The 23,051-nt window shown below is 42.7% G+C and overlaps 1 protein-coding gene across 1 annotated transcript in view; it reads right to left on the reverse strand.

The window, feature by feature from the left end:
• mprip (myosin phosphatase Rho interacting protein) overlaps positions 1-21,809 on the reverse strand; it is a 43,736-nt gene extending 21,927 nt beyond the window's left edge. Inside the window, exons 1-7 of the mRNA XM_053341992.1 lie at positions 20,827-21,809; positions 14,874-14,951; positions 14,524-14,589; positions 4,514-4,665; positions 4,348-4,432; positions 4,093-4,264; positions 3,498-3,942 (exon numbers count right to left, since the gene is read on the reverse strand). Coding sequence (XP_053197967.1) covers positions 3,498-3,942; positions 4,093-4,264; positions 4,348-4,432; positions 4,514-4,665; positions 14,524-14,589; positions 14,874-14,951; positions 20,827-20,955 — 1,127 coding nt within the window. The 5' untranslated portion in view covers positions 20,956-21,809. The remainder of the gene's footprint in view (positions 1-3,497; positions 3,943-4,092; positions 4,265-4,347; positions 4,433-4,513; positions 4,666-14,523; positions 14,590-14,873; positions 14,952-20,826) is intronic.
• Positions 21,810-23,051: the final 1,242 nt, after the last annotated feature.

Raw genomic sequence — 23,051 nt, forward strand, 5'->3', positions numbered from 1 at the left:
GTGCAGTCATGTTTCTCTGGATGATTTCACCAGCTGTGAATGTCTATACTGTCAATGTAACAGATCCACACAAATCATGAGGATGACAATATGATGGGATACAGAAAAAGAGTTATTGCTTGTGAAACCGGTCAACAGTTCAATTATATGCGATCCAAAAAAAAAAAAAGCAGCCCACGCTCACTGGTGTCCATCTGCAAACCTTCCTCTGACTGTGTCACAGTACACCGCCGGCCCTGACTCTCTCTCCCACGCAGGCCTTTTGTTAAAGAACGGTGGAGGAATCTGCGTTACGAGGAGGAAGAGGGCGACAGGCGGCGGGAAATATTAGATTACTCTTTTTGCCTAAATGCTAGCCTTTATTTGGAGGGTTCTTCGGCCAACGCTTGCGATCCTTAAAAGGTAACGGAGGAAAAGTAGAGGAGGACGAGGACGGTGCGGCCAAACACACCCGCTGTGTGATTTTCTGACTAAAACCGTGTCACTGACGAAGAATGTACATTTAGCACAATGTGTCAAGATGCTCCAACTGTCTCTGACCAATAAGAATCTCCTATGTATCAAACATGTCCACCAATCATGTTTCTCTTTCATTTCAGCAGTGTGGCGTCACTACTGTGGCTTTAAGTTAAACAAGTCAGTAAATTAAGGAGCAAATTAAAGCCTGACCCATGTTTGTGTCAGCTGATTTTATTGGCCTATCACAGATATACTGCTATCATTTAGTTATAATTAGTGTATATGTGGTTTGATTTTTAAAAATGTTCTTTTTAAAGTTGTGTATAGTTGTGTGTTTTTTCAATATCATTATTTATTATTATTAAATTCCAGTTGAAGTTTACTGTTTCGTTGCACTGATGTCATTCTGGGCAATAAAGTTTATTGTTCAACTGTGCGTACAGTTCAGGAATCGAGGGATAAATCACGTTGATGAAAACCTCATGGTGGAGTTTTGCTATGTGAGACACTGAAGGCTCGTAACGTTGCTTGCTTCATCTATCTGTTTCAGTGACTGTGTGTCATACAGGAGGATATGGATCTATTACATGACACAGGAACAACCTCACGGCTTTATTCAGATATGACTTGACCTTTATGGAAAGAGCTCAAGTGATATGTAAGGAGCTAGGTGACCACTGGAGAACAGCAGTGAGTAATAGTGAGAAAGAGCTTCTGTCTGTTCTTTAATGGATGTTTTCACCATTCTTTCAGCATCTTTAGGTTCTGATTGCCATACTACACCACATCCTTGAATAAAGTATGTTCAAAAATAAAAAATTACAACTTATTACAGCTGCAAAATAAAGCTAAAATTCTCTGCTTCCAGCTTCTTCTTTTTAATATTTTCTGGTTTATTCAGTCTATGAAATAAACTGAATATTTTTGGATTGTCGGTCGAGGAAAACCACACCATTTTAGGTTGCATCTTAAGCTTTGAGACATTTTTTTCACCATTTTCTGAAATCTATGAAGTCAAGAAAATGTTTAATCAATAATGAAAATAATTAAAAACTTACACTGCCTTAATTAATGAGCATAGAGTGCGCTTCCCCCTTCTCACAGTAAATCTACAAGTAAATTCATATCAGTTTTATTATTAATTAACACATTCTATCACACACACACACACACACACACACACACACACACACACACACACACACACACACACACACACACACACACACACACACACACACACACACACACACACACACACACGAAGTGAAAGGATCTAAGGATTCAGATTGGATTTGTACTGCTCACATCATCTTCATGCAGCTGTAGGAGTGAAAATATCAGGAGACATCTTTGTTTTCTTCCATCATTACTTTTGGGTGCATTTTCCTGCTTTTTATTAGACACAGCACACAGATGACAGTAAATGGCAGCTGCTGTGTGGGCATGTCTTTACAGAGTGTGAGACATCTGCTTCACTTTTAATCCTACGCTGGCACCAATGTGTGGACGGGTAACATGTTTATGGGGCAGAATGGTGAGCCACTCCTCCCTATTTTTCCTCCTCTCCCTCTCGGGGCATGGTGGCAGGCAGGAGGGTGGGGATGGATGGAGCAGGAAGCTGGATTCGGGAGGAAAAAGATGACCTCCGCTCACCCGTTCGGTTTGTTTGAAATGTTGCTGTGTGTGTGTGTGTGTGTGTGTGTGTGTGTGTGTGTGTGTGTGTGTGTGTGTGTGTGTGTGTGTGTGTGATAAAGAGCAAAACAAAACAGGCTGGGGAGGGGAGGGGGTGATTATTAAGTGATAGATTCACATATATTCCAAGAAATCCCTTTACGTCTTCAGTTCCCCAAATACAGTCTTCTCTCCTCCCCTTCACTCAAACCACAACAGATGTGAGAGAGCGTGTGTGTGTGTGTGTGTGTGTGTGTGTGTGTGTGAATCCAAAGCTTTTTTGTGCGTCACAGGATTGTGCATGTGTGTGTTTACATGCCTTTAAAAGGATAAGCCCGGCTCAAGTTTTTTTTTTTTTTTCCAGACCGTGGTGTCTGCGAGCGCCGAGCTGGCATTCCAAGAAAGCAGTCTGCTAACCTGCTTCATGGGGCCCAATCAAAAAACAGCCTGATTAAATACTTCACCTGTCTACGAGGACGGCAAAGTGTTACACGGCTAAATATATCACTTCCTCTACAATCTGACCTGCGTGTGAATGTAAATAACAGATAAGCTTTTTTTCCCCCCCATTTAAAGCTACAGTAAGTCTATCCAGAGGGGTCTGGTTAGAGGGGAAATTAGGACAAGGAGGGTATAGTGCTGTGAAATTGAAAAATATGTCTTTTGTTTTATATCTGTGTTGTGTTATGGCACTTTTGAGCCATTGAATATATTGCTTAAAAACGAAAAAAAAAAAATCTACAAGTAAATGCAGATTCCAGTAAAGAAAACAGCATCAATAAATGCTTAATCACTGAAAATAAGTGTATCCTATTTAGACTCAGCTGTTGGTTGCCAGGACAACCAGACACGTCATCGCTTCTTTGCTCAACCTTCTCCTTGAGCCACCTCGATGAAAGAATGGAACATTTAACAAGTAATGTTAAAGCTTGTATGAAACTAAGCTTTTTTTTAATTGGTCTTAAGTGCTATCAGGTATAATAAGGTGGATCTTGTTTTAACACGCTTGTTACTAATTAGCGCTAAAGACCAAGTAGAGCGGAGGCTGACGTCAATGTCATCATTTCCCATTGGTATTTGGTGGTATTGCGCAAATTAAAACTGTGAATATTGTATTAAATAAAACGTCAGTAGATTATAATTATTACAGTTCATTGTAAAGGGGGTGTAGATATCTTAACCAAATATAATAGCAATCAAACCGACAGTTGTCAGTATTTTGAGTCTGAAAATATTAACTACTAATACCTGCATTCAAAAACTTCCCAACCTTGCTTATTTTTAGCCGAAAGCTTGGGAACCTCTGAAATGGTGAGGGGCTATTTAGATGCACAGCTATGGAAGGACAAGCAGCAGACACTGACCTCCTCTCGGGGCTGAGAACGGCCTCCCTCTCTTGCCTGTCGGGACTCCTGAACCGGCCCCTCTTCTCCGCCTTCCTGGCCTCGGCCTCCAGCCGCCGGGATCTGGGCGTGTCGTGGTGGCTGTACCCGTGCCCCCCCCTGTGGGTGGCCGGGTGGCTGTCGGTGCTGGTCACCGTGCTGCCGCTGGCGTCCGAGTCCAGCGAGCTGACGGAGCCGCTGATGTGGGAGCCGTTGGAGAGCAGGGAGCTGCCGGAGGGGAAGGGGTCGCTGGGGGCCGGAGAGAGGCAGCGGGGGACGCCCCCGAGGCTGGAGCAGGAGCCTGTCGGGGAGAGCAGGTCGCTGGGGGGCTGTGGGACAGAACCGTGCAGGGGCAGGCCGGCTCGGTCCGTCTCGTCGCCGTTCACTGATCCCGCGTCCGACCCCTGACCCACAGACGCACCGTCTCCTAGACAACAGTGACACAGGATGCTTATGAGCTTCTTATCACCTTTAAATGACATCTTTATCATGTCTATTATTATATCTAATTTAACATTCAAAGCACTTAATAAAGACTACACGCAGTTGTACAAAGGATGACATTATTCCTCCTTGCCTATAGGTGGCAGCGGTGATCCTGGGGGCAGTTCAGCAGCGGCCCAGACTGCGGCCCCTTCAGCCTCTCTCTGGTTCAGCTCCTCCTGCCAGATGATGGAGCTAGAGTCCGGAACCTTCTCGGCCTCGGGGATACCGGAGCCAGTCACCGCTACCTTGGCTGGACCCGGCTCCTGGCAAAAAAAGTGATTCATGATGAGAATTAAACCACCAACAATGAGTAATGTTGAGGTATGAGGACGAGGAGGAGGATTACCTGGGAGGTTGTAGGCTCCACCTTGCGTTTCTTCTTCTGGTTCTGCTTGTTGGTTCGGGGGTACACCACCAGCTGTTCGCTCCACCTGAAGACAGATGGATGTGGGTGTTTACAACGGGTTTGTGTGCAACCTACTCTACCTGAACAACCATCAACACAACCTTACCCATTAATGATCTCTTTATTCTCTCCTCTGATGAAGTATTCCTGCTCTGGGGTGATGATGCACAGCGAGTTCTTCTGGCCCGTCTTGGGCTCGGCATCGATGACATCCGTACAGAGGTTCATGTTGACCGTGCCTTGAGGCAGCGTGCTCGGCTGGAGGAGAAACAACACCACACATTCAGTTTCAAAGGCCTTTTTATATTTTCACATGTAATTTCACACACGGATTAAATGAAAGCTGGTGTGCCGCAGCAAAAAGGAAATAATAGTGTTGGGGAATTCAACAAACTATTACAGCATTAAGAACAGAGGGTGAAATATTAGCGGTGGGGGGAAAGAAGAAAAAAGAAATGTGGAAAACATTTAAACGAAAGCTTGAGTCACTGGTTTTGTTTCCATCCGTGTCCGTCCGCTGGTTCGTCTCCAGCTCGGATGGGCGACTGCCCGATTAAACACTGATATCACCGCTATCACGTTTCAAATAGTTTCAAAAACTCAAAACGGAGAAGATGTGAGGAGGGAACATGCCTCGCCGTGGAGTCTGTTGCTCAGAGGGCGGATTTCAGGGTATGTTGGGGGCCTGGGCTTTGCTGTACTGTACTGTACTGTACTGTACTGTACGGACGCCGCTGTTATCGAAGGCTCGCCATGGCAACGAGGCAAATCCTTTCAGCTGTAGCGCTCGCTGAGTGAAAAAGGGGGGGGGATGACAGCGATGGGATGCCGGGACAAAAGCCGCTTTGTGTGTGTGTGTGTGATCAGTGAAGAGTTTAATGTGACAATACTGATGTAAGATCCCTCTTGTGTTTAGTTTGAAGCTGATAACTTATTGTCTTGTTAACATCAGAGCGTAGAAATCCCCTAAACTTCCTGTCTCTTCTTCTTCTATGTGTGTGTGTGTGTGTGTGTGTGTCTGCTCTGATTCCTGCCGCTGTGTTATCAGGCCGTGCTGGGCTACGGCTGCCGCAGATGTAAAACAGGTGCTGGGTGCTCTTTTCAGCTCCTTTTAAGGCCACTGAACACAGATCCAGCTTTATTAAGATCAGCCCGAAAAACCCCCGTGGGCTGCCAAATATGGCAATTACGCTGTGTCGCGCTTTAGAACTCAGACGCTGTGGAAGAATTCACCGCCCCCCCTTCCTCCTCCTCCTCCTCTTCCTCGCTTGAGAGAAACGATGAAGTTTGAGGAGAAGGAGCGGTGACTGAAAACTGCAGGGCTCCACATCCACAGTAAAGTGATAGCTGTTAGGATTAACATGCAGAAAGCTGAGAGTGTGTGGATAAAGCTCTTTCATATTCTGCAGTACGTAACTCTCAGCTTCATCAGTCTGATAAATAAATGGCTTTGTGGCTAATGTCATGAAATGATGGTTAATGTAATTTCATAATGGTCCGGTGGCTCCAGGAAGCACTGCCTGGAGCTACAATATTATAAACACCAAAGAAGAAGTGTTCTGCTCTCTGATAGGCTGCATCATTGATGGCTTTATTAGATGACAATTAGAAGTGTGAGAAACACCCACCCCGTGTCTAACCAATGACTCCTAGTTAGATAATTTAAAAGATATGGCTGCCCATTATCTCCATTATAATTATAGTCAACAAATCTCATGAGTAGAGCCAAACCAACAATGAACTCATCCTATCAAGTCCACAACAAGTACTGTGTGTGTATCCAAAGCATGATACGGGGGTTTTCCCTGGATTTTTTTTGGACACAAAGGTGGCAAAGGCTGGAGAACGTGTGATGCGGCATACAGTTTGTGAACGGACCTTAGAGTGTTGTGTCCTTAAGGGGGGAAAAAAGAGAAAAACATCATGATTTGATAGTAAAAAGTGTCTGTAGGGATTTCAATTTTACACCAAGAATAAAGACTGTGAAAAATAAGTTTATTTGACTTATTTAGTTGACAGGTCTGAAACAATCTACTTATGTCCAGATTTAATACTATCATGATACGTTAGCGCCGATTCAATTCAGAATCGATATTCCATTTAATGAATAGAACAGTTTTATTTTCAGTCTTTTGCTCCAGTTTACTGTGTGCCAAACCATTCACTGCTGTCCTTAAAACCACTGAAATACAATATGACACATAACTGGCAATTAAGATAAATGGCCCAAAGCATTTTCATTTTAATAAGTTCAAATACTTTAGTCTGTCTGTATGCCGCACTGTTCTCGCTGTTGAGTTCCGCATTTTTTCCAGCAAATCACATGCTGTTATTTTTAACAAATTATGTTTTGAGTTAGATTTGCAGGAAAAACCCTGTGATTTTTCTTTTTCCTGTGTTGTCATCCAGTAAGTATTAAAAACACATCACTGAGCCACACTGCTACACTGGGTGACCTTTATTATAAAGAGATTGTTCAAAATATCTGGTCTCATGCTCTTCTTTTTTACTCATTTTTTTATAAATACTGAGTCTATGTTAAACATCTGTGACATTTACTTTCACTAAAAATGGTTCAGATTTCTCTTAATCCATCTTTCCTTACAGCTCACACTCCTCTCTGACCTCCAACAGACTGTTTTGGACACTATTTACATCGAATGGAATACTAATGAAATTCACTCTGATTGATCTGAGGTGCAACCCCCCAAATTCGTGGTGAATGAACCAGAGTCTGATCCTGAATGAAGGACAGTTAACATTTCAAAAGGATGTTTCAAAAGATGGTGTCTAAGTTTTCTAATAAAGTAGCCAGAGCTTAGATTTAGCAAATTTCCAGTGTGCTGCTTTGCTCAACATCTGGCTAAAATGCAACCTCTGTAGTACAGTACTGAGTACAGATGTGACTATTGGGTGTGATGTCGCTATTGAGCCACAGATCTCAGCCCATCAAATAACTTCAAAACTCAAGACTTGGGAGATAGAAACGAGCAATTCTACAGCTCAGGAGGCTTCACCATCACCATAATCTATCTAAAGATCACTTGTCTTGTTTTCCACAATACCATCCCTTTAAAAAAAACAGCTCTAAATACATGTTCACCCTCTGGAGAGTAGTTTCACTTTAAGGCAGACACCAGTCAGCATGTGCAGGAATGCAGCTCTGTTTACAAAGCTTCACTAGCTTGTTGTGCTACATATCACAACCTGTTGACTTAGTACTGAAGGTCTTTACAGTGTACAGTGTAGTACAAAGACAAAGACTACTGTAGCCATACTCTACAGGGTGAAGGATGATGTCATCCAGTGTAACGGTGTAGCTGGTTGACGTGTTTTTGATTGTTCTTTTGGCACAGACAGAGGTTTATGATACAGAGGAAGGAGTAAGTAAGCAGGATCGGTTTCATTGTCGGTTTGGCTCCCGACGTTTGAGATTTGTTGACGATCGCCAGCTGCGTCCTTTAAAGTTTCATCGTTCGAAAACCGCGATGCTATAAATCTTTCCCGAGGTTTCACAAACTGCGTTAGATTACAAACAGTGAGCGGAGTCTGCTTTGCTTTGTTTGCTGTTAGGTGGAGTCTGGAGTCCAGCTGATCCTGGTCCTGAGAGTGTAAAAAGCGACTTGTTGCTTGGAAACACCCGTCCCTCTGCTACTGGCACTGAAAACAAAAGGACACGTATCTGCCAAGGCTACCATTCAAACACAAAGCGATTGTCGTGGATTTTGATTTTCTACGCGACTGCTCCAATTTCATATCCTCCAATTGTGTCTGCCTTTCCAAATGGGGAGAGGGGTGAGGGAGAGAGGGGAGGGGGGCAGACTATTTTTAGCTTTTCGCCATGAGATATTATTAAAACTAACTGCTTTCTCACAGCCTCCTCTTTGAAAATCTCGGGGCTGACATGACATAGGGAGGCTATAAAACACAAAGACAAACAATGCAACCCAGGGGAGGCTAACGAGTAAAAATGCTTCAGAAAATAAAAGAGGGGAAGTGTCTATAAGCTAATTACCCCCATGCTAACATCTTTATGTTTTATAGCAGCTCGGGGCCTTAATGTAAACTCTTCAAAAAAACAAAGAGAGGCCAGGTTTAGATTTAAGTAGAGTACACCCTCTCTATGAATGATGAATCCACCAGGAAGCTTTGGCTGTTTTATACGGTGCTTTCACACACATCGCTCCATCATCGGTCGGATTGAGAACGGGGGTTTATTTTGGATTTTAAATGAATGACAGACCTGCTTCGCATTTTCTAAAAATATGATGGAGAGCAGAGGAAGCACTCGAGTAAAGTAGTCGCCCCCCTCTCCTCCTCCTCCTCTTCCTCGTCCTTGCCGACCTCTTCTTCGGCGTGCTCTCCTGGTCGTTGACCTTTTCACCTTTTAGCTTTCAGGGTGGTCTTTCTCCTTTTTTTCCCCACTCTTATGGAAAAAACTGCTCCTGTCCTATCACCTCATTGCTGCCTTTACAAAATAAAATAAAAAAAAGTGTGATGTACTTGCTCAACTATTTCTCTAACTATCCAACTATGTGATGTATTTGCAGCAGCACCAGCGCTCACCAGTGTGGCAGCCTGTGTGTGTGTGTGTGTGTGTGTGGAATGTCTGGGTCTGGGGCATATCTGACGTTTTCCTCTGTGGGTTTTTTTTAAAAGGGGGCTCGAGCTCCCTCTTTCTTTCTTTCGTTCTTTCTCTCTGGCTCTCTGTGGTCCCGGGGCTGCGAGCGCGGTGCTGCAGTTCACCAAATAAGGGCATTGGAGGAGGAGGAGGAATGCTGCTTTTTTCGACGGGAGAGCATCTTTCCCCTTCTGTTCCGTGGTGGAAATAGTTGGGCTTTAAAAAGAGGAGGGCACCGCTTGAAGATAGCACCCCGCTGTCTCGCTGAGCGGAAAATAGCCGACTGTGTCATCGCCGCTCTATCCGGACGTTGTTCTTCTTCCAGATGGATGGGATCGGTTTAGAGTGTCGCTATGGGAAACGCGAGCCGTCCCTCTCACTGATGTAGAACAACTGAAATGTAATTTTACTGTTTGGAGTCGTGTGATTCTGAGGTACTATCATCATCATAATCATAAACATAAACAATCATACCAATCACATCTCACTAAAATGAGAAAAGACAAATTATGACTCGACCTGGCTGATAAATGATCCTAACAGCAAGCTGATTAAAGGACATCTACAATCTCAGATCTATAATACTGGAATTAAAAGTGAAAATCTTAACAAAAACACAAAATAAACACAATGGTCACAAGCTTACTGCAGCTGAAAATGTATTTAAACTGGATTTCACTTTGTGTCATTTTAAATGATTTTTACTAAGTGTCCACATGTTTTCAAAATAATTTGCTATTTTAATTTTTTTATTTGATTCATTTTTTTAGCTCTATCCCTTGTATGAAAGGTGCTCTATACATAAAGTTTATTATTATCATTATTATTATTATTATTACTGTTCTCCTCCTTACTTATTTCCAATGGAAGTGATGGAGGACAAAATCTGGTCTTTGCTTTGTGTTACAATATATTTCAAAGAACATTTCCAAGTTATTACTGAGCTTCAGCTATTTGAATTTGGCGTATCAGCTAGTTATTATCCAGAGTTCCAGTGTTTTACCACCAAATCTTTTTGTTTCCTTTGACAAACAGTGTGTCTGTGCTGAGCTGTGTTATGATTGGAACACAAAGGAAATGTTCATTTTGGAAGATATTCACTTGACTTGCTTCGTATTTGCTTCAGCTTAAGATTTGTTTGCACTTAACGAGTAATGTGAATTTTGTTCATCATCACTTACATTGAAACAGCTTAAACAGAAATATATTGATGTCTTTAGAGCCAGCATGAACAGGCAGAATGACTACAGCCAGCCAAATCTGCTGACATACAGCTAACTCTTGTTTTAAACAGACCTGTCCTTTAAATGACTCTTCAGTCCCTCATCATTTCTTGGATATTGAATTCATTTTCATTCAGTAAACATTAGGAATGACTGAATCAAGCTGAAGCACATGTTTAGTTTCAATGAGGAAAGATCACGTTTAAAATGTCCAGTTTTTTTCTAAGTAGAGATCTCTCTGCAACTGCTATCCATGTGTGAACAGTCCAACTGTGCTTCCAAATTAAAAAAAAGTACAATCTTGTTATCACAAACACTAATCCTGAAGAATAAACTGCACTGGAGATGCTTTTCTAAATCACATCTTGAATTTGTTAGAAGGTTATGGACGACGATCAAAGTCCGAAGAATTGTTTTAATCTTACGTAAGAGCAAAACATCGATGTGGAGCCGTGAGTTCATGATCCCATCAAAAGTCAGCATGAACCCTGCTGACTGGAGGTCATTATTAAGTATGGAGCTGGAAATAACAATGTGTGTGTGTGTACAGCGTGAGCCTTGTTGGAGTGAGCAGCAATAAAAGCAGCGATAACGTGATCAAACGAGTAATGACAATAAGAATAGCCGTTGGGTAAACAACGACGAGCTTCTGATGGTATCGGGACTGTTGAGGTGTTGTTATCAGCTGGGGGGGTCATCGAGGAGCACAAAGCGGCCATTTCCCTGACCCACTTTTTCCTGCCTCACGGGGGAAAGATGAAAAGAGCGAAAAGGACAATGAAGGCGGACGGTTTTTTTGGAGTTACACAATGAGAGGAAAACACAAGTGCACACCGGGCGCTGGGTGTCACTGGGAACGCGTTACATACAGTGGAAAACACACACACACACACACACACACACACACACACACACACACACACACACACACACACACACACACGCTCGCTCTCGGGGCGAACCGCACCACGCTTCCTCCTATTATCGTACCGCACAAAGAGATCCACCGAATGTGACTTCAAACGTCTGGCTCACGCACAGAGGGACGGTCAGGGCTCGTCTCCTTTCTTTTTTTACGCGGACGCACCTGCATGTCTATCGAAAGCTGGAAACACACACAGACACACACAGACACACACACACACACGCACAATCGGGTTAACCTTCTATTTGGAAACTTTTCCCAACCTGGAGTCCAGCTTATTTGGAAGAACTTGACCCTCAGATAATGTAACTGACCTGCCTTTCCTCTCCACGTCACACATGTGAAAGTTAAAGCCTGTGTGTGTGTGTGTGTGTGTGTGTGTGTGTGTTTCTGACAGGCTGGCTGGTAGTGTGTGGCCCCCAGTGTTTACACACAAGCAGTCTAATCTCCAGCCTGATCGGCCGGTATGGGTTTGGTCACCCGTGTCGCATTCCCTTGGCGACGCATTACCACCACAAACACAGGCTTACAGTGCTTTAACCCAGAGGTGACTTCCTGACCGCTCTGCTACCACGCTGCTGATTGTTTCATCATGTGTATCACATAGCATATTTAAGTTGTATAAGAAGTGAGAGTATAATCCTGCAGCACCACTGTTCCTGCTCATTTCTAATGCTTGGTTCACCCCTCAGTGAACCGCTGCTGTGACCTTCCAGTGGGAACAGGTTTTCTTTTTTCTGGTGATGTAGCACATTTTCAACGCTGCTGACTTCTGTAGCCTCGTGTTGTTTGTCAGCCTCGGTGTTCTCGTCGCATTCACACACACACACACACACACACACACACACACACACACACACACACACACACACACACACACACACACACACACACACACACACACACACACACACACACACACACACACACACACACACACAGTCCGATCTGAAGACACGCTACACATCTGAGCACAAGGCAGCTGCTCACTTCTTCAAATCTAATTGAATGCCCTTTTAAGACCTTTTTAACCCTCCTGTTGTCTTCCTGTCGACTGTGCAACTTTTTTTGTCCTCCTGGGTCAAAACTGACTCGGTTCGGTTTGACTGTTTATAAAGCATAATGTAGAAATGATCATCCACTTCTGTGTTAGCCCTTTTTAGCCAAGTTTTTAACTTACAACCATACGTTTTACATGGATTTATTTGGAAATGATGATCAATAGGCCTCATTTAAATGATATTATACCTCATTTTTGAGTTATGTCCCCTAGCGTCAAAACTGACCTGATCTGGTTTGACTGTTTATAAAGGTAAGGTACTAATTGCCACCCAACTTGCCAACTTATTACTACAGGTTTTACACATATTTTTTGAAATGATGATCAATAGGCCTCATTTAAATTAAACTATACCTCATTTTTGACCTGAGAACAACAGGAGGGTTAAGACCTTAACAGAAAAAAATGTGAAACCCCTTCCACAGCAAAATGAATGCACATTAAGGCTACTTGGTATGAATATAAATCAATATTAAAGGGGATGATTTTTGTATTTCCATATAACTTAATAATGGCAAATGTGATGAACTGTGTGTCTCACAAAGCATTTTCATTTGACATTTCTAACTACAATTTGCTTGGAATTGTAATTTATTTTGACAACACTCCTCACATTCAGAGCTGACTATATTTCTCATTCAACCAGGCGTCACAAAACAGACATTTAATGAGCTTTAATTCTGAAAATCTAATATAAAGCCTTGTTAAAGTATCAGCAGGAGCCCCGTGAACGGCAGCGCAGACAGACACGCAGAAGAAAAACAAAACACACTTGTCAGCTTTCATTTCGATGATCGGACACGACAACAAGGTTTTAGAAGCTGGAGACGAGCTATGAGAGATTGTCTTAATCTGTGGCGACGTCACACATAACAAGGGTTTCATTAAGGCTTGTTATTTGTACCGGCGCTGCACACAATCCTGAACACTGACAAAACAAGACGGAGACCACCTGACCAGCAGCTTGTGTTGAGATAAAGATAAAAAGAGGTGAGTCATACTGGATCTAACTGGAAGAAGACTTCACATTAAACTACTTTCTAAACTGTGTTGCTGGTACCTGCAGTATACAGACCTGCTGCAATTGGCTGTTATCGACCAATGACACATACAGCACACATGTCAATAATCTAACTGTGTCTCCATGGCGATCCAATCACGCCAAAGATGTTCGAAATCCGACTACTATTATTAAAGAAACCCTGTAGAGTTTTTGACCACAAACACCATTATGTGCTTATATGGAGGCATGTCTCTGATCTCACACACACACACACACGCAGACGCAGTGTGTGTTCAGGCTATTCCAGGTAACAATATATCAAAAAAAACAGAACAATGTGACAACTAAATGTAGGGAAGAAGAAGACTGATTGTTGTATGATATGACGATATATATCTGGTGATGCAACAGATCGTTTATATTGTTGTGACGCAAATGACACTCGTTAGACAAATATATTTGGTCTTTTGGAGCATTCTGTCTGTCTGTTTGTGAGGATTACATTGTTAAATTACTTTTCTTCATAAAGAGTTGAGTTGTCGTCAATCCAATCAATGACTTAAATTGTGCCATATCGGGACAGGTATCGTTATCAGCATACAAAATAACCCATATCAGGACAAGTATCATTATTGGGAAAAGAAAGGAAAGGAAAGGAACGGAAAGGAAAGGAAAGGAAAGGAAATGAAATGACCCATATTGGGACAGGTATCGTTATCAGGATATGAGATATTTGGTCATATTGGCCACCCCTATTGTCGACTAGCAATCATGGATGTAAACAAGAAAATGCATCTGTCATGCCTCAAGAATGCAAGACAAATACCATGACACAGCCTGTAAACAACAAAATGAGTTTGTTTACAATGAACTCCATTAGATACCTTTTAACTACCACACAACTTCAACCTCACACAACCTAAACAAGCATACAAGTGATAAGAGCTGAGCTGTTCTTGCTAGAGGAGGTCATCAAGACAGATTTGAGAAAACCAAATACTTTTGAAGTAGTCAGAATAATGATTACGTTTGCATTAGGACACTAAATATTTAAGTGTGCAACTTCCATGCTACAAGATCACCCAGGGGACAAAAAAGCAACCGTCAACCACTGACCGACCCAAAACTTGTGCCAGTGTGAACCAGAATCTCCAGAATCTAGAGAAACAACACAATTGTTGCTAAAAAACACTCTGAAAGTCGAAGGAAAGCAACCCCCCCCCCCCCCCCGGCCTTCAAGTGTCATAAACCCTGGCTGCTATGGAAATGAGGTGCTGTATTTACCGACTCGTCCAGGGCGAAGCGCAAACAGCCGTGTTCGTACAGCACGAAGAATCTCCTCTGCCATTTCTGTTGGAAGGAGAATAGATTGTCAAGAGCAGACGACAGAAGGTCCTATTAAAAGTAAACACTTTGAATACAACCAATGAAATGATTTTGGCTGAGAGTTTGGCCTCAGTTTTCATGGTGCTTGTAAAGTATTCAACTACAGTACACTGAATAAAGGGAAAGGAAAAACCTATAGAGCTCTCCCTCTCTGTAGATATACATATATATATATATACATATTTATGGTTGTGTGGTTGAATATCTCTTTCATGAACAAACATGCAGGCCCATATGAATGCTCTTACCCGGGATCTCTGCATAGGATTGTCAAAGTCGGTTCCCTCGGGGGCCAAGCACAGCCATCCACCATAAATAGGTTTAGCCTGTAAAACAGAAAAGGGTGGAGAAGAGAAAAAAAAGAGCAATTTAGGTAATCATTAAAACTGGGAGAGAGAGAGTGTGTGAGTTGAGGGGGATGGGAGAGAGGGAGATGGTGTAAATATGAGAAGCAGAGAGAGAGAGAGAGAGAGAGAGAGAGAGAGAGAGAGAGAGAGGAGCCTTTTGGGGTCCAGATGTTCTCTCAGCACAGTTCGCAGCCACACAAAACCAGTTAGGGAGCCTTTTGGTCCAATCAGCTCTTGTTTAATGACATGCTCGAGTGCCTCTCTTTTTTTCCTTGTTTTCCCCCCATGTAGCAGATGAGACCAGCATGACAAACTGGGACTGATTGACTGGTGGCATACTCAAAACAAACAACACACACGCACACACGATTCACCTCTTAGACTGGTTTGACCGCAAACTACCTCAGATTCAGCAGAGGAGTTGAAAAGCTGTGGAAACACATAAACACGGAGGGCGCTTGCTCTTTGGCTCTCCGTCAGCGCTCGCTCTCTGCTTTAAGTGTTAACCATTAGCGAGCGCCTCTGCCACAGACCTGACCTAAAACCTCTCTGCTGGAAGGTGGAAGGATCCGATTATTAGGCTGCTGTTCTAATACCGGCCCTGTTAGCGCTACCGTGTCGCTACACGCCTGCTGTAAATCTATACATGCCTCGTTTGGAGCCTGTGTGGACGTGTCTATAAAGACAGTTTTGATGAGCTGAAACCATCATGATAAAAAAAAAAAGGTCATTTTTGTGGGGGCGCCACGTGTGTGTTCAGTCAGGTAAATCTAATCAGTGTGGTAATTAGGCAGCTGATAGGATGATAAACTACTTCTCTCAAGACAGCCTGAGAGAGGTAGCGACTGATGAAACACACACTGTGGGAAAAGAAGGAGAAGAAGAAAGAAAAAAAAAAGAAAAAAGGGAGCAGCTGTTAGAGAAACTTTTTAAAAAGGGAGGAGCGGTGACACATCTCTGCATATGCTTACACACTTACAATGGACCTCACGACCATTACGCCTGTCAACGGGGAGCAACTCAGGCCACATCCAAACTAATGTGGAAAATTATAAAGTCATCTAAGCACCAGTGACTCTCTCTCTGCTGTCTGAACATCTGCAGGCTGACCAACAGGATTTATACACTGCTGGATGATGTTGCATTATCCTCCGCATTGGCACACTAGCTATGACTTTGCATTATTCTAATTGTAATGTATGGAGAGGTTTCTGATACAGTGCTGTTGTAACTTCAAAATAAAACCCTTACATACTGTTTGGGTCAAATTAAATGACTATTCCTAAAGTGGCTCAAAATGCACAAAATTAAAAATGTTTGTTCTGGGTCAAATCTGACTAATAATTTAGTTAAAGTAATAGTTTTAATAAGATAGTAGTTATGATGATTTCTTTTTATGATGTAGCAGTGAAGACTGATGGCTTTAATGGTTCTACAACAAACCCCACACTTCCATAAAGTTCTAAAATACACTTCCATCATTACTGCTATGTTATATTTTCATGTCTTAGGTCAAATAGGACATGATATTGTGTGATAGGAGATGTTTTTGGTGTAAAAACTAAAAAATACACTATCTCTGCTCTCTGTAACATGAATCAAGGTTTAATCACATTTATTGATCAGTCAGATCGACTATTGGTACTTTCTAAACACATCTGTGCTTCAAAGTTTGGTATAGACACTTTTTATGAGGGGATTCTTGACCGGGTGAATTTTGACGTACGTAGTGCAAGGATGTAGAGCAGACATGTCCAAACTATTCCATAAAGGGTTGTGTGCCTACATGTATGTGTTCCAACCAATCAAGAACACACGATTTGACCAATCAGCTGTTTGAGATCAGTTGATTTAATGGTGTGCTCCTGCTTGGTTGGAATGAAAGAAAAGTGTAATAAAAGAGGTATAATAAGTGTTAACCCTAACCCTAGATATTACTTCTGCACGTTGCCTTCATACATAACTGTCATAATTACGTAGTAGGTGACGTTGGCCTCCTCAAAAACAAACCTAACTACGTGTCAGAGGCCACAGAAGCTACAAATATGCAACATGAGAATAGTGAAAGTCAGTTTGTGCTTCTTTTGTTTCCCCCCTTGCAAATTACGGAAGCTCTTTGAGATTGTTGATAGAGAAAAACAAACGGTAAGGAAGTAAAGAAAGACGTCTGTGCTGGAAACCCTCTGCTCGCTGTCAGATTGAATGAAACGACGTAACGGAACAGAACGAAACCGACCTGAATGAAAATATGTAAACACAGTTGTTGTGGTAGTGATGTATCACCTGGAGAAACTAACACTGTCCTATAAATCAACACTTAAGACTTTTAATACACCTGAACAAGCTCATAATACAGACATTCTGTTGCTACACAGCTGCTAAACTATTAACCCAGCTCATAAGTGCTGTCTAATAAAAAAGGATGAAAATCACTTCCCGGCTGGGCAGATGTTCAATCGGCTCTGCAGTTGTGCCGACACTTGACTGCATAAATGATCATCAATCAAGCACTGAGTGATGGGTTACGGTATACTGACGGACTAAATGTGTGACTGTGGAGGCGGATGACAGAAAGTTGGCTAGGCTTTGTCGCGGAAGCCCTCGACGATGTCTTTGAAGACCAAATTAGAGTCTTTAAACAGAAGAAGAAGAAGAGCTGTTTTAAAGCTGTTTGCAGAGGAGGAGGAGAAAGCTTGGTCGGGGGATCAAAGGCCCCTAAAACAAAGAGAGAAAAAGTCTTTAAATTTGGAGGTGATCGCAGTTCTTACTCCGGCTTAGGAGAGCAGGTTCATTGTAGAGGTAGAGGTGGTGGGTGTGGGGGTGGGGGGGTGGGGAGGTATGCCGTTGTCGCTGGCCAGGCTTTGCCAGCGGGCGACAAAAACAAACACAGCTGGGTGTGACACCGCGGGGCCCCGTGTGAAAGTCCTCCTATTATCACAGCGGATCTCCTACATACAAAAGGCCCTCGCACACACGCTGTATCTGGCTGTGGACGTGAAGCTATGGATGTGAGTTCTAGTCTATTTGTTTCACATGTAGCATCTATCCTTTTTTCTGTGAGGACAACAACTTATTGCCTGCGGTCAAAAAAAACAAAGCCTGGGAAAAACATTTGGTTTGTGTTAAAAGCTATAGTCTCTGTATGTGCTGTATGAAAAGCTCACATACACATTGTGGGATGTTGAGCAGCCACCTCTGGGGAACCTCTGGGAAAACCTCCTGCTCCTCATTTCCCAATTCCCGGCGCTTCCTCTTCTTTTCTTTTCTTTTTTTAAATCCCCCTGTGACTCACGCTCCTACTCCTTTCAGTTCCATCACACCGCGCCCCCCCCCCCCCCCCAATCCCTCCTGCCTCCCACGTACATGTAAACCTTAGCCTTGCCTGCATCCTCCATCACTGTCTAGCCTCCCGCCGCCGCCTTGTCCTGGATAGTGTGCGATCGCCTCGACAAGGAGGGGACGTGGATAACAAATTCATGTGACAGAGCGAGCCATGACAACAGATTTAGAACTTGAGGAGAAGGGGAGGAGAGGGGCGTGGGGGGGGGGGGGGGGGGGGGGGTAGAAAACTCCTCTCTCTGTCTCTTTTGGAGTACATTGACTGAAATAAAAGAATCCAACAGCAGCAGTGGCAGCGGCAGCAATAGCAGCCTCTCTCCCCCTCCCCCCTCAGAGCCCACCTTTTATTCTAGCTGTGGGCGAACAAAGAGATTGTTTATATTGGATACTGTCCTTCCGACGTTCTGCTCTCTTCCCATTGCATAACTTTTCCATGCGGGCTATCTGTTTCAAAAGCACCGCCCCCCCCCCCCCCCCCCCCCCCCCTTCCTCCGGGTTCTGATCAACTCGCATTTAATTTGGGGTTCAAATTCACTTAGGCTAAATCGTCTATTCATGGCGTTTTAACAGCATTAGGCCACGCCGCCGGAGCTTTCTTCTTCTTCTCCTTGCTAGGTTATTGAGTTTATCTCCTTTAAGTCAGGCCGTATCCATTTCTGAACACTGGGAGCCGTTCATAAAGCCCGACCATCACCTTGGGCCTATGAGCGAGCCTTGCAAGTTTATGCTGTTTATGTGGCGTTACATAATGCAGCTTTAGGGTCCGCTAATGGCCTGGTGGTGTGGTGTTAAATGGTTTTCGAGGACTGTCCAGATAGAAGCCTTACAAAACCTGCTTGTGCGACTTAAGCTCCCCTGCTAGGCTCTCTGGATAGATGACGGCGAGCGGCACGGCAACGATGAGCGAACGGGACTGACGGTGCGTCTCTGTAAGCTTCTCTGCTTCTGCGGACGGGTGTCGTCATACGGGTTCGCTAGGAGGGAGAGAGACAGTGCGGGCCAGGTCATAGTGTATGTGTATGTGTGGGGATTAAAAGGAAGTGATGTAACCCCTAAGCTGACTATCCTGACTCAGGAGTCTTGCACATAAAGGGTTAACCTACCAATAAAAGTCAGCACTGAGAGCGAGAGAAGCAATACACACTTTTTTTTTTTTGGAAAGAAAGTAAGTGTGTGTGTGTGTGTGTGTATGTGTGTGTGAGAGAGAGTGCCCCCACACACTCAAGAGGTGAAGAGGATGCTGACGTTGCTGTTTTGGCTCTTAAGCCATGTTCAAGAGCCCATCTGGGCCTCATCGTCTGGGATCAATTACAGGATACAACAGAGACTAAACTAATGATCTGAGAGAAAGAGAGAAAGAGAGAGAACATGCTTCTAATGCGATCGCCACAGCTGAGCGGAGATTCATTTTATCTTCGGTGGCCCGTTAGCTCTGTCTGGGGGGCGGGGGGGTTGGGGGGGCACGCTAAATACAAACAAACTTTCAAGATAAACAACAGCTGAGAGGTTAGAACACAATCAATCAGACAGTAAACTGGCAGGCGAATGTAGCTGAGCTTTAAGAGGAACAATCCGCAGGAATTCACTCAGCACAGCAGCAGGCTGACACATGGAAAGAAAAAAGGGTCACATAAGTCACAAATGTTTGAGAATAATCACTTTCTCTTCACACGACATGTTGCAGTGATTGGCTCAACCACACGTCTTAATCTCTAATGGACATCCTGTTTGGATAGCGCAACTCAGCAATGATATCTAACCCAGGGGTGTTAAACTCATTTTAGTTCAATGTAGTTCAATACAGCTCAATTTGAGCTCAAGTGGGCTGACCAGTAAAACTACTGAATAATAACCTCAAACTAAACATAATATAACTGAACTACTATAATAAATAATAAACTACTATAACTACCTAACTAACTACTATAATAAATCATTTATTTACAAAACAGATGAGCAACCGGAGATGTCTTAAGAAAAATTTGTGTAATTTCAACAATGTTGTGTCTCAGGTTTTTCAGATGATTTTGCATAGAAGCTGCTGTTTGACTACATTTAGCATAATATTCAATATGAATGATTTAAATATGACCACAATATAAATGTATTGTTTTTCAGATTAATTGTATTCTGATCAAGGTGGGAAAAAAACCTCTGAAGGAGCAGAAAAATTGGTATTACTTTTCTGAAATTTTCACACTTAATTTAACTTGAGTTAACCAGTGGGCCAGATTGGACCTCTTGGCGGCCTTGTTCTGGCCCGCGGGCCGTATGTTTGACAGCCTTGAGCTAACCCATTAGGAGGCTGCTGTTAACTTATAAAATGTATACATAATAGATATAAAGCTAAACAAGCTGTCAGCCAACATTCCCATGAGCTGCTGCACATAATAATCATTTTTCGGCTATTAAAGGGTTAATCTTGAATGGCAGCTTATGAATAAGCCACTACATAATGTGTATTATGTTATATTCATATATGACTGTCATGACTGTTGGTGTCATCAGAACGTACCTGGGTCAAATCTTGATCCGTGAGGAGATGAAGCTCCCTCGGCTTGAAGCAGTTCTGACATTTACTCTTATTGAAGAAGTTGGCCTGGAATTTCCTACAGGAGTTTTCTTTTGCGGCAGACATGATCATTCAACCTTTAATTAAAAAACAACAACTACTTTTTCCTGGGATGACTTTAGTGGGAACCCCTTCTGTTTCTCTTGTGCGTCTCTTCTATCCCAACTTCGAAAAAGCTTCAACACTCCGACGCATTTTCAAACGTATAACAAAAAAAAAAAGAAAAAACGAAGAGAGAGAGAGAGAGAAAGAGAGGAGGGGTTGAATTACTTGAAGGCTAAATCAAATCAAACGCTCCTTTTGTCTGTTTAGTCGTATCCAATTATCGCTTCCCGATAAATAATTAGCTGCCATCAAGCCAGCCTTCCCATCACTCCGTCGGTGATGAATGCTTTTCAGTCCGTGGCCTGCAACCACAAAGCGGAGTGAGATAGAGAGGTGGCTAATATCCTGTTAGCTTGCCAATGGGCTTCCAAATCAATAACGTGATGGCGTAAACCCTCCAAAACAACATTTGCGCACAGGTATCGCCTTCCAGCTCCGAGGCGATAGAGTCCATTAAAGTAGCATCACACTCCCATGCTGAAAAAGGAACCGAAAAGAAAGCTTGCAGTCAAGACAGGCTGCTATTATCCCACAGTCGCAGCAGTCAGTCCAGGCGAAGTTCATCCAATGCTCCCCCCCTGCTCGGCTCCGGTTAGCCCCAGTTAGCTCGCTAATGATATCCTTCTCCTGGCGTCTTCAACTTGACTTTTTAAGAAGGAGAGGCGTACCGAAAGCCGAACTGTCCCAGTGTTTGTCTTCCAGGTAAAAAAAGCACCTCTCAGCCAGTCGCTGGTTGCAAAATGAGTGTTTAAAGGTTTGGTTCCATAACTAGCCTGGTTAGCAGCAAGAGGTTTATTTTCTTCTTTCCCAGCGGGGCGAGAGGGGAGGGGAGGGAGGGAGGAGAGGAGAGATCACACAACATCCCTGGAATACCACCAGGTCTCGCGATAACTGCTCAACGTCGCCGCCCAGGGAGAGAATACAGTTATTGAGGTGTTTAATACAGTTTATTATCACTTTATCAAATCAAAACACAAATATACTCTCATTGGCATCTTTATTAGGTACACCTGTGCAATCTTAACATTGTCAAAAAGGTGATAATTCTACTTTATGTTTAAAGTAGTGTTCCTAATATTTTGCCTCTCTCATGTATGTTAATTGAGTGGACAAATATTAGGAACACTCATTCAATATAATGCCATAGTACACCACCATCACCCACTATGACCTCAGTAATAAACATAAAGTAGAATTATCACCTTCCTGACAATGTCAACAAAAACTGAGAATGTATAAGATTCATAAATGTCGAACTTAAAGCAGAGCTGTTGTATTGGATTCCATTAGATTACATGTGTACCTAATAATAAAATACCTAACTCAAGTCACATCATTAAAAGGTAGTTACTACTAGAATGGTCTTCTGCAAAAATATTATTATAATATATTATATATTATATTTTCAGTGTTACAATTGCCCCCTTAGTGGGGACTTCAGTCTTGTCCTCATTAATGAAATGAAATTATATGTGTGTGTGTGTGTGTGTGTGTGTGTGTGTGTGTGTGTGTGTGTGTGTGTGTGTGTGTGTGTGTGTGTGTGTGTGATGACTGGTGTATTCCTAGAAATCTGTGAGTTAAGAAGGAAAAACTAAAACATGTTACAATTGCCCCCAGCCTCCCCTACTCAACTCAAACTCAAAATTGAATTTATTTTATTGTTTTCTTTTGCTGATGACATTTCTGCCACTAAATCACATGTTATTAATCTTTTTTCTGTCTTTTTTCCCCATAGGCTATACAAGCCAAAAAATGTGCAAACCTTACTGTTCATATCATACTTAAAATCCTACCTGGACACTGGTCTGAAATACTGCACAAACTAAATAACCTAAAGCTGTGAAAAATAAAGTTGTATGTAATGAATTTGATGTGTAATTTAATTTACTTTAATTTGTTTATGTTTGTTTTTTTATTTGTATTTCCTTATTGAAGTATTATGATCTGTGTACATGTTCCACTGTGTAAATAAAAATGTATATAAAAAGAAAGAAAGTAGATAATTAAATAATTAGTTGCCAATTAAAACAAAAATGTTTTGACACACTATCCCAGACTCATTG

This window comes from Scomber japonicus, chromosome 20 (assembly GCF_027409825.1).
Source record: "Scomber japonicus isolate fScoJap1 chromosome 20, fScoJap1.pri, whole genome shotgun sequence".
NCBI classification, from domain to species: domain Eukaryota; kingdom Metazoa; phylum Chordata; class Actinopteri; order Scombriformes; family Scombridae; genus Scomber; species Scomber japonicus.